Consider the following 12,215-nt stretch of genomic DNA (forward strand, 5'->3'; position numbering starts at 1 on the left):
GTGGAGAGACAGCGCAGGAGGGGAAGGCCCTCTATGAGGTGGATTAATTCAGTGACTGGGATAATCGGGATGGGAATGTCAGAGACAGTGCGATTGGCACAGGACAGAGCAGAGTTCAGGGCTGTTGTACATAGGGTCGCTATGAGTCTCAAGTGACTCGACGGCACATAACAACAACAACAACATCTCACGTACTTTGGCCACGTGACCAGGAGGGGATCAGTCCTTGGACATGCTCAGAAGGCTGGGGGAACAGTGCAGGAGAGGGAAACTCCAGATGAGATGGATTGATACAGTAACTGTTGTATTGGGAGTAGGTGTGTCAGAGTCAGTGAGACTGACTCAGGACAGGGCTGGCTTCAGTGCTGTTGTCCATGGGGGGTCACTATGAGTCACAGGCGACTCAACAGCACATAACAACATAAACAGCCAGAAACCTTTGTGGGGAGCCCTTGTGCATGTGATGTGTCAGGCTGATAACCAAAAAGTTATTGGTTCAAATCTACCAGCCACTCTGAAGGAGACAGACAGTCTTCCTGGAAAGATCTACAGCCTCCAAGATGCAGTGGAGGCTTGCTACAAGTCAGACATGTCTCAGTGGCACTAGGTTTAGTTTTGAATTTTTATTTAATGTCATCAGAGTTGTTTCAAGAATGGGACAATCAGTAGGGGAGGGCTCCTCCTGGTCCCAGATCAGCCAAGACATTGAAATGAGCTGCAAATGCAGAGAGAGTTGTTGGTGATGCAGTGAGCTGAGTGGTAATATTCAAGGGCATGGAATGCAGATTTGAGGGGAAGAGAAATGATCATTTCAGCCTGAAGTGTTTATGGACCATCCTGAAGGTTACAGTTAGCAGTTGTATATATGTGGTTTCCTAGTTTGAAGAATGTTCTGAGCTAAGGATGGATATTTGAGCATTATATACTGCTAATTTTCCTAAATATTAAAGTAATTATAGAATAAAATATCCAGAATAAGGAATCACAACACTATAATCATTTTTTTTGTATGAGTTCCAAATAAGGAAACAGTTAAGCCAGAAAATGTAATTGTTCCTATTCCGAGAATTGGGTAACTGATGTATCTTAGCAAATTGTTCATTGAACTGTGCCTATGGCTTCTTGCCAGCCCTCAATGAGATTTTTCTATTTCTTAATTATTCAATTACTACTCATAAGTAGGAGTTTGAAATCAAACCCAGGCTGTTCCACAATAGAGGATTCTCTTGAACCAGGAGTATCATTAATGCAATTTTCCATATTGGGAAACAAGGAGAGTAGAATGGAGAAAGTGTAAGTCTCCTACCCTGAATCTGCCTCTGGGTTCAAGTCCTGCCTTTGTGAGCTGTGTGAGCTTGGACAGGACTCTTTGCTTCTCTAAAGTCAGACTTGAAACTTTTATTTCATAAAAGAAAAGTATCAATTGAACCAATCCCAGTGTTGTTGGGAGTCTTTCGAACAAGACATCCAAGAAGTGCTGATTTTGTGGGTAAGCATTCTCCACAGTTTGGCTCTATGGCTTGTTTTTCTCCTTGTCTGCCTCAGGCCCCAGCAGATGGAAAAACCACCCACTGGAAAGGAGGATACTTCAGACCATAGCATGGCCACTGCCCCAGATGCCAACACCAATCCTGAAGCCCACCTGCCCTCCATTTGCCTCAAGCAAGTGTTCCCCAAATATGCAAAACATTTCAACTACCTGCGCCTGGTGGACAGAATGGCAAACTTGTTTATTCGGTTCCTGGGAATCAAGGGAACAATGAAGTTGGGGCCTACAGGCTTTCGAACCTTCATAAGGTGAGTGAGTCAAGCTTCTTCTGGCCTTGGATTTAGCTGTGACCTTGGGAAGTTTAGAGTCTCACTCCACATTTTGGTGTGACCTCTCTGTCTGTTCTTGGGAGAACACAGTGCTGGGTCGAAGCTTTGTTTAAGGTTGGATTAACTCAGTGATTGGGACTGGGCTTAGCACATTGTTGAGTGAATTAATGAATATTATGGATGTGGTAGGGAGCTCTTCAGTAGCACAAATAGGTAAGCCTTTAACTATTAGCCAAAAGGTTGGCAGTTCAAACCCACCCAAAGGCACCCCAAAAGATAATCCTGAGATCTGTTTCCAAAAGGTTATTTAGTGTCTCCAAAAACCCTACAGTGTAGAGAGAACTTTTCATACATGGGGCAACAGAACTTAAAATACATATTGATAATGCCCCGTCCAATCAGACAGATCTTGTGCTGCTTAAACTGGAGACAGTATTCTCCCACTGGTACGTGACTATGTGCCGAGAGTTCGTGAAGCCATAGTAGAAAAGCAAGACACATCCTTCCAAAGTGTCAGTTTCAGTGGAGAAAAGTTAAATAATTCAGTTGATAAATAATTTAAGACATTTGTTCTAATATAAAAATAACATGGTTATGTTATGAAGTATAATACAACATTTGCATGAATTTTAAAGATAGAACATGAGATAACAAAGAAACTGTGTTTTTGCTGCAGTCTACAAAGCAACCCACTGCCCCTGGGTCCTGCCGGGTTACTCAGTAACCTGCCTTCCCTCTCTGTGGCAATACAGAAGCACTTACTGGGTAACCCTTGGACAGGTTAATGACTATCTCTGAACATCAAGGGCTTCGATCTATAAAATGAGGCTGTCTCTACCCTAGATAAGGAATTCAATGGTGCATGGTTAAGGGTTCAGCTGCTAACCAAAGGTTGGTGGTTCAAACACACCCAGATTCCCAGCAGGAGAAATAACCTGGCAATCTGCTCCCATAAAATGATAGTCTAGTGAACCTTACTGGCTAGCTCTATTCTATTACATGGGATAGAGATTGATCCTATGGGACCTAATAGCAACAACATACCCTAGATTATGTGTGTAAGGTTAGCTGAAATTGCATAGAAACATCTGGCCTATGCTAAGTGTCTAATAACTGTTGGGGATTTTTTTTATAAATGTAAAAGAATTCCATGACATGCTCTATCTCTAAAGGGTCTTGCACGGGGTGTGATTTCTCAAAGTATGTGCTGAGCAAATGACTGTAGATGACAACAACATAATGTGAATGGACTAGAGCCGAGAATTGTTGGGTGGCAATTAATGACTCAATTGTAACATATACACTTCAAAGACAGGATCTGCCAGCATTTGAAGTTGCTGTTGTTTTTCTCATTGTTGGTTTTAATATTTCTACTTTGCACCTCGAAGTCACACTCTTCACAGTTTTATTCACTAAAGCAAATAATTAGAAGTCTCGAGTAGGGAGCCACTTTGTTATACACTTTTCTCTAAATGAGTTTTATAAATTCTAACTTGAAACCTTAAAAAAAAAATCACACCAACAAAAAAAAAAAAACACCAAACCCCAAAACAAAAACCCTTTGCCTCCAAATCTACTCAGTCCTGACACAGTGATAAATAAAAATATCACAGTGATTTCCACTATTTCAGTAAACCTGAGATAGTGTTTATGCTACACTTTTGAGAAGGCTCTGTGCTCATCTCAGGGGGAGAAGAAAGCCCAGTGGAATGAGCACAGCCTTGGGTACAGACAGGCTGATTTCAACACCAAGCATTACATTTACTAGCTGTGTGGTTTGGGACTGATTAATTTTCTTCTCTGAGTCACAGTTCCCTCTTCTCTAATATGAAAATAATTTCTTCTGTCTTATAAGGTTGCTTTTATAAGGTTAGCTAGCTAGCTAGTTAGTTAGTTAGTTAGTTAGTTAGTTAGTTAGTTGATGTCGAGTCAATTATGACTCATAGCGACCCTGTGAACAAAAGAGCTGAACCCTCTTCTATCCTGCAACATCCTCACACTTCCTGACAAACAAAAGCCCATTTCTGCAGTCACCATGTAAACCCACCTAGTTGAGGGTCTTCCTCTCCTTCGCTGACCCTCCACCCTTCCCAGCACCATGTCCCTCTCCAAGGAATAGCCCCTCCTAGCAACATGACCAAAGTATGTGAGGCAAAGCCGCATCATCCTTGCCTCCAGAGAGCACCCTGGCTTCACCCTCTCCAAGATATATTTGTTCTCCTGGCCGTCTATGGGATGGTCAGTGCTCTTCTCCAGGACCACAGCTCAAAGGTGTCAATTCTTTTTTTTCTCTATCACCCTTATTCATTGTCCAGCTCACAGATGCATAGCAAGTAACTAGAAGGAGCATGGCCTGAATCAGATGCACTTTAGTCCTCAAACTGATATAATTACTCCACAAATTAAGGTATAAAATATATACATATAGAGTACCTGGCCCAGCACATAATTCATAGGACCTACTTGTTCTGTGAGAGTCTTGTGATTATCATTGCCAGGGGAGAAAAGGCAGTGGGAAATTTTCAAGAATATACATGAGCATGTGTTATAATTTATCCTAAGAATGCTACCTACCTAGCACAATACCTTCTCATTGATTTTGGAATTGCATTGGACATTTATCTCTAAGTTGCTTTAATAGTGAGATTCCTTTTCTCTCATCTAACAAGAAGTTTGGCATTAGAACTCTAGAGCTAGCCAATGACTCCACAGAAAGATCAAGAGCCCCACTTTCAGTCTTTTTGCTCATCAGTTTTCACAAATTTTTCCAGCTGCAGGGTTGCCATATAGTAGCAAAATGGCTGCCATAGATCCAACCATCATGGCTGAGTTCAAGGCAAGGAGAAAGAAGGATCTTACTCATTGAGTTAGACTGCTTCAAAACACTGTCCTGGGAGCTACAGTCAATGACTTTCGTTTCCATCTTATTGGCCACTACCATCTGCATGGGAAACTGGAGGAAAAAAGGCTCTCCCTACTCCCATTATATGCTGCTATTTTAATATAGTGAAAAAGGAAGAAAAGTGAATATTGAGTAATCCCTTCCCCTTTGTGATTCTTGGGATATAAGGAAAGAGTATAGAGGTAAGGGCACCTCAGCGTGATCACACTGTGGAATCATTCGTTATCCCTACAGCCCCTAAGGCCAAACTTCCTTTTACATGTTGTTGTTGTTATGTGCCTTTGAGTCACATGCGACTCATAGTGACCCTATGTACAACACCCCTAAACTCTGCTCTGTCCTGTGCCAATCGCACCATCTCCAAAACACCCATCCGGATTACCCCAGTCACTGAATCAATCCACCTTGTAGGGGGCCTTCCCCTTTTGTGCTGTCCCTCCAACCTCCCAAGCATGATGTCTCTCTCCAAAGACCGGTCTCTCCTTACAACATGTCCAAAGTATGTTAGACAGAGCCTTAGAATCCTTACCTCCAAGGAACAGGCCAGGTTGATCCTCTCCAGGATGAATCTGTTTGTTTTCCTAGCAGTCCATGGTACCCTCAGTACTCTTATCTAGCACCACAGCTCAAAGGCATCAATTCTCCTTCTAGGCTCCTTAGTCATTGTCCAACTCTCTGATGCATAACAAGTGATTGCAAAGACCATGGCCTGTATCAGATGTACCTTAGTCTCCAAAGAAACACCATTGCCCTTCAGTATTTTGGAGAGGTCCCTAACAGCAGACTTTCCCATCTCCATACGTCTTTTAATCTCCTGGCTGCTGGTGCTAAGAGTGTTGACTGTGGAGCCAAATAAACTGAAGCTGTGAATGATCCCAATCTCTTCACCATCCATCCTGATGCTGCCAATTGGCCCAGTGGTGAGAATCTTTGTCTTCTTGACATTGAACCTCAATCCATATTGGAGGCTGTAGTCCTTGACCCTCCACAGCAAGTGTATGAGGTCCTCCTCAGTTTCAGCAAGCAGGGTTGTATCATCTGCATATCACAGATTGTTGGTAGATCTTCCACCAATCTTGACCCCACATTTCTCCTCATAGAGCCCAGCCTCCCGGATAATCTGTTCTGCATACAGGTTGAAAAGGTGTGGAGACAGGACACATCCCTGGCATACACCCTTCCCAATTTTGAACCATGCAGTGTTTCCTTGCTCTGTTCTGATGACTGCCTCTTGCTCCAAGTATAGGTTTTGCATTAGCAGGATCAAGTGTTCTGGATTCCCATTCTTCTCAGAGTCAGCCACAGTTTGTTATGATCCACACAGTCAAACACCTTTGCATAGTCAATGAAACACAGATAGACATTCCTCTGGTATTCTCTGCTTTCAGCTAAGATCCATCTAACATTAGCTACAATGTCCCTAGTACCACGACTCCTTCTAAACCCAGCCTGGACTTCTGGCAGGTCTCTGCTGATGTGCTGTTCTAGTCGTTTTTGGATAATCGTCAGTAGAATCTTGCTTGCATGTGAAATCAATGAGATTGTTGTATGGTTTCCACACTCTGTTGGGTCACCCTTCTTTGGGATGGGAACAAATATAGATCTCTTCCAGTCAGTTGGCCAAGTGGTTGTTCTCTAGATTTCTTGGCACAACTTGGTGAGCACATCCAGGACAGCATCTATTAGCTGAAATATGCCAATTGGTATACCATCTATTCCGGGGGCCTTATTTTTTGCTATTTCCTTCAAAGCAGCTTGAACTTCTTCCTTCATCACCATAGGCTCTTGCTCATATATTGTTTCATTAAATTCTTCTGTGTCTGCCAATTCTTTTCAATACAGTGACTCAGTATATTCTTTCCATCTTCTTTTAATACTTCCTGGATCATTTAATATTCTGCCTAAAGCATTCTTGATTATAGCAACTTGAGGTTTGAATTTGTTCTTCAGTTTCTTGAGCTTAAGAAATGCTGAGCGAGTTCGGCCCTTTTGATTTTCTGACTCCTTTTACATGAGAGAAAATTAATCTCATTATGAAAACCACTTGGAGACAGTTGTCTATTACTACAAGTCAAATGTGAATGGACCCAAAAAACAGAGAAGTAAAGAAAACTTGAGTGTTTCTCACATTACAACATGTCAGGGGACCCAGATCATCTAGAGAAAAATCATGAGCCTTCTGGATTCATCCTAGCATCTGCACCCCTGCACAGAAGAGCTGTTGAAGACCAGAGAGGATGGAATGGTGATTTGGCCTTATGTAGACATCATCTTTGGATGCTGCAGGACTGTAGCCCTGTAAGATTTCCCCTGCTCTGTCTCAGCTTCATTGTAAAGAAAGGGTCTGGCTCTATCCATCTACAGAACACCTCCTTGGTGGTTGCTACAGAACATTCAAAGATAAATAATGGAACCGTGCTTTCTCTCAAGGACCTACCAGTCTGGCATAGAGCAGTCAGTGAATGAATCATTCACAGCAATCACTCAGCATAGACCCTTTGCAATGGCCTGAGGTCTTCCAATGAGCTTGGAGTAGGGGTGGCTTACTCTGTCTACGGAATCAGGACAGGGTTTAGAGAGGAAGCAGAACTTGCATTGGCTTGAATGGGAGTTTACCCAGCAGAAAAGGGAGGTAAGCAGACCAGGTAGGTGGGACACCTGAGAACAGATCTTGTGGGACCTATGTTCAGAAGTCAGGTAAGGTTTAATCATCCAGGCTAAATTCATGAGGGAAGGATAAATACTTCCTTTTACACCTAATAAAATTCAAGTGATCTAATAGTAAAGAGTTGCACTGCCAATCCGAGCACAGGTGATTTGAAACCACCAGCTGCTCCTCAAGAGAAAGATGGACAATCTCCTCCCATGCAATTTACAGCCTATAAAAACCCACTGGAGGATCAGCTATGACTCAATTCCTATTTGACAAAACATAACAATAAGGCAGTAAATTCGAGGGCTCAAGGATGGGGCTGGGGGCTGTTGCAACGTGGGGCACTTATTGCCATCATCCTTACAGCAAAGGATGCTTCCAGCCTGAGTGTCTCCAGATCATTGGGTGTTTCAAGAGAAGCTAGAAATACTGACTTTATATAAAATTTCAGTCTATGTACATAAATATCGGCAATTTAAAAAAATTAAACACTGTACATTCAGTTACGTTTGACTGTGACCTCTAGAATGAGAGGAAGGAAGTCCACATTAAGAAGACTGCTATCTATAGACACAATCTTGATGAGAAAACAGAACTGAGAATGATTTTAGCAAAGAAAATCCCTAAAATGCAGTTCCAACTGGAGCTGGGTGATGTCAGAAATATAGCTCTAATCTGTCTGTGATAGGCTTTATAATTTCCCATTCCTTTGTTCTCTGTAATTAAGGACATTTGCATAAGAAACCCATCTGGGAGGTGTTAGAGACTATTAGGTCCTGCAGCCATCATTCTCAATCTGTGGCCCAACCCCATTGGTGGGAGTGAGTGTGAATCGGAGACTGGAGAAGGGTGTCTTCAGGTGGGAATAGGCAAACAGAGAAGACGGAGTCAGACAGTGAGTGTCCCTCCCTCCCTATCTCCCCACCCACTCAACAAATGTCTTCAGTAATTAAGGATGCGGGAAGAAATGGAGAAAATATTGCACAACCGTTACACGTTTTTCCTTTTAAGATGTACTGAGAGATCGCAACAGCAACTTATCGTAAAAGATGATATTCTCTGTTTTAGATTCATCTGAGTCTGTTCAGTCTTACTGGCTAAATTTAACCGCAAGCACTTTCTCTTGCTAACCGCGATCTCTCTCCTTTCCACTTTGGTTTAAATTTGCTTCATTATGAATTAATAATATTTATGCCATATGTTAAATCGAACCAAGTGCCCTTCTCTGGAGCATTGCACGAGAGACATATTCTCTGGTTAGATAGACACTCCTTTCAGAGCTCCCACGCAAACAGCAGAAGTTGAACTTGGCTTTCATCTGTACTACCCACTCTTTCTCTCAGAGTTCCTTGAAAAGAACTGGAGGGAAGAAAATAATAAATACTCCAATTGCATTTATTTTCAGTGTCCATCCTTCATAATGTGCTGCATAGATCAGCAGTTTTAGGAGTAAGTTATGCTAATGCCAGTCTGGCCATATTCTATTTTTCTTTTCTACCAAGAAGTAAGAAATAATGAACTGTCGTTCTCTTGTCTAGACTTAACTCTCCATCTAACCAGCTTTTTGTGTCATTTCCTCGGGAGGTACATGAGAGTGGGGCTTATTACCATGAATTAAGTGCCTTTTCCTCCCGTCCTCCTTCCTTCCTCTCCCCTCTCCGTTAATAATTGCTAGGATGTGGAGGTTTCTTTTACCAGAGAAATAGAAATTAACTGATTGATTCTTCAGTTTGACAGTTTTCTTGAAGAGAAATACATTTCTTTTCCCCTTTTCGTTCAACTGATTATTAATTTGGGGCATTCAGGGTAATTCACTAAGGAGGTTTTTCCAAATGTATCCTACAGCACAATTAGGCCTAAGTTTGCATGTGCAGCATTTTCCCTGCCATAACCCAGAATTACAGAGACTGTCCAAACTGAGCTTATTTTTAGGAGCCAGAGGTAGCTTCTCTGCACTTAGGGCTTTGACTTCATGTGGCTGAGGCCATAGTGAGCCCTCCACTCCTGCCCTTTGTGACTTCTGATCCTGTCTTCTTTTAAATTGTTGTTGTGTACTGTTTAGTTGGAATCAACCCATCCATGTTTGACCCTTGCATAAGGAGCCAGCACAGCGTGGGAGTGGCCAAGTCTGACTTCTGCCCACTTCATAAAGGGCAGCTGTCCCCACCAATAGTATCCATAGCAACAAATGAATAGCTGCTATGTCAGACACTGTCTCCGCCCCCATGCTGCTGCACCTGTTTCCAAAAATCATTGGGTTTGATATTTGTTGTTGATTTATAGACTTTACTCACAGTTGTGGTACCAAGAGTGGGCTTTGTTAAGGAAGTAAGTTAGAGAGTGGAGGAGGCAAAGAATATCACCCAGTGTGAGTCCATGTTTGACAGCAGCGCTCCCAAGGCATAATTTCTCAGTTAGTAAAATTTGCAATTCAGTTCAGTAGCACAAATCAAAATCATCCAGCAAGGTTTGCCTCAAAGTAGCTGGCAAGAACAGCAAAACTTTTTACCTGTGGCCTTTATCTCAGGATTCCTCCTGTTACACCTTGTCAGTCTCTCCACCATCATCACCAGGGCCTTGTTCTTACCAGAGTCTCACTCTTACCAGGTTCTGGTTTTGGTCTCTCTCTCTCACCAGGGTCTTGCTTCAGTCCCCCTCAAATCTTGCTGCTCAATGTGGGAAGCACTCTTTCTTTTATCCTAGTTCCACAGCTGTTGATTATTTGAAAGACCATGAGTCTACAGTTAAAGTAATGACTAGAAAATCCAACTTTTAAGCTAACACTGCAATTATCCAGCTGGTTTTCATTGCATGAAGGGAGATTGCTTGCCTTTCTCCTGAGGAACAGCTGGAGGATTTGAACCATGTGCCCTTGGGATGGTAGTTCAGCTCCTTACCACTAAACCACCAGAGCTCCCATCTTTTAAATCAGAGGATTCTTTTTTCTTCTCTAAATCTCTTTTTCCCATAGGAATTTTAATATATTTCATAATGGTAGCTGGTGAGGGGAACTTTATTTTCTGCACAATAACATGGAGTGACAGAATGTTCTGTAATAGACGTGCAAAGGGCCATACTCTCCCTCCGTCATTAACTCCTCAGTGACTTTTAAAATCTCCCCTTTCTGTGATGGATCTCTTTCCAGCAATATTGTGACATGCTTGATATACCAATGACATTTAAAAACATACTCCTTTTAAAGTGGAGTTGTCTTTCTTTCCACTACATGTTTGCACAGTGTTGATTTTTGTTTGGTTTTTTGTTTGTTTGTTTGTTTGTTTCTTTTAACAAATATTGATCATGGTTTAGCTTTCAGCTCATAGAAGGATCTCAAGAAGAAAATAAGCTTCTTTTTATCACAAAGAGGAATGAACACAAAAGAAATTCTATAAATAGTATTTTATAGAGTGGGATAAGTTGCTTTCTAAATTTCCCATGAGATGTCAGTAGTTCTTAAGAGGAAATGTGGGTGATAAATTTTAAATTTTTCTATACTTGGGCTCCTAATGAATGTGAATGACTTGTGATTCCCTCTTATCATGCCCCATATTCCTTTGGAGAGCATTTCTTCAAGCTGATTGTACATCATGGAGAAAGGGTAGGAACTGTCATTTACCACTTCTCCCTATGGGCCAGGCACTGAGCTACACTTTAAATAGCCTTGTTTGGTGAATAGCCTTATTCTCATTATACAAATAAAGGAATTTAGATGCAGAGAAGTGCAGTGGCTTGCTCAAGGTCACAAAGCAAAGTCAAGATTAATACTCATGTGCATTTGACTCCAAAATTTATTTTCCCATCTACATTTCTAACCTATTCACTCTTATGAATATTCCTGGCTTCCAGTGTTACCCTATTTCCTGGACTTTAGGTTCACTAAAGAATTTGTCTTTCTACTCACTAGTCATTTGAGAACCATATCCCAAGTCATAAATGGGAAACTCTTGTCAATGTTGAAGAACTACAATGATCCCATTTTTGCCCTAGACTTTGAGACTACTTATACTTATTGAGATGTAAGTACCTAAGATGAGCTCAACTTGACATTACTCACTGGGCCCAGAATACTGCCTACACATGGTTGGCACAGAATAAATTCTGTGATGAGTGGACAGCTAGAGAAAAAATTTATTCCAAAATCTTGAACTTCAGAGCAATTCTTTGTTTGAATAAATTCAGAATGTGTGGTGAAGGCCTAGTGGCATAGCCACATAGGTTTAATGATGTGAGTCTGCCAGGCAGTATACAGAAGAATGATGGATGGGCTTCTTCTATGAAGGTTTACAGGGTTGGAAACCTGATGGAAGGTTTCACTGTGAGTTAGAATCCACTTGATTGTGGTGAAGTCATAAAGAACTATGCTCCCAACACATTTGAAAACCTACTGTCTCACGTACTTTGGGCATGTTGTCCTTGGAGAAGTACATCTTACTCAGAGGGATAGAGGGTCAGTGTGGGAGAGGAAGACCCTGGATGAGATGGATTGACTCATTGACTGTGGCAGTGGGGACAGGTGTGTCAGAGATGGTGTGATTGGCTTGGGATAGGGCAGAATTCAGAGCTATTGTTCATAGATTCCCTGAGTCATAGTTGACTCCACAGCACATAACAACAGAAAATGGACAAAATTTCAAAAGGAGCTGATACAGTCACACAATGAAATACTATGCAGCATTAAAGAATAATAAAGAACTCTTAAAACATTGCATAGCATGAATGTATCTAGAGGAAATTATGCTATGTAACATAGCACTGCAGGAGAAACTCAGAGATGTCCTTCTTACAGATATACCACAGAAAGCTCCATGGTCTAAAGTAACTAGCAACAACACCAAAAAGAAC

The 12,215-nt window shown here is 41.7% G+C and overlaps 1 protein-coding gene across 1 annotated transcript in view; it reads left to right on the plus strand.

Moving 5' to 3' along the window:
• Positions 1–12,215, plus strand: part of TTLL11 (tubulin tyrosine ligase-like family, member 11) — a 395,726-nt gene that overhangs the window by 331,046 nt on the left and 52,465 nt on the right. Inside the window, exon 7 of the mRNA XM_006890745.1 lies at positions 1,546–1,797. Coding sequence (XP_006890807.1) covers positions 1,546–1,797 — 252 coding nt within the window. The remainder of the gene's footprint in view (positions 1–1,545; positions 1,798–12,215) is intronic.

The sequence above is a fragment of the Elephantulus edwardii genome, unplaced genomic scaffold, assembly GCF_000299155.1.
Source record: "Elephantulus edwardii isolate Elephantulus edwardi_28Jun2011 unplaced genomic scaffold, EleEdw1.0 scaffold00092, whole genome shotgun sequence".
Taxonomy (NCBI): Eukaryota; Metazoa; Chordata; class Mammalia; order Macroscelidea; family Macroscelididae; genus Elephantulus; species Elephantulus edwardii.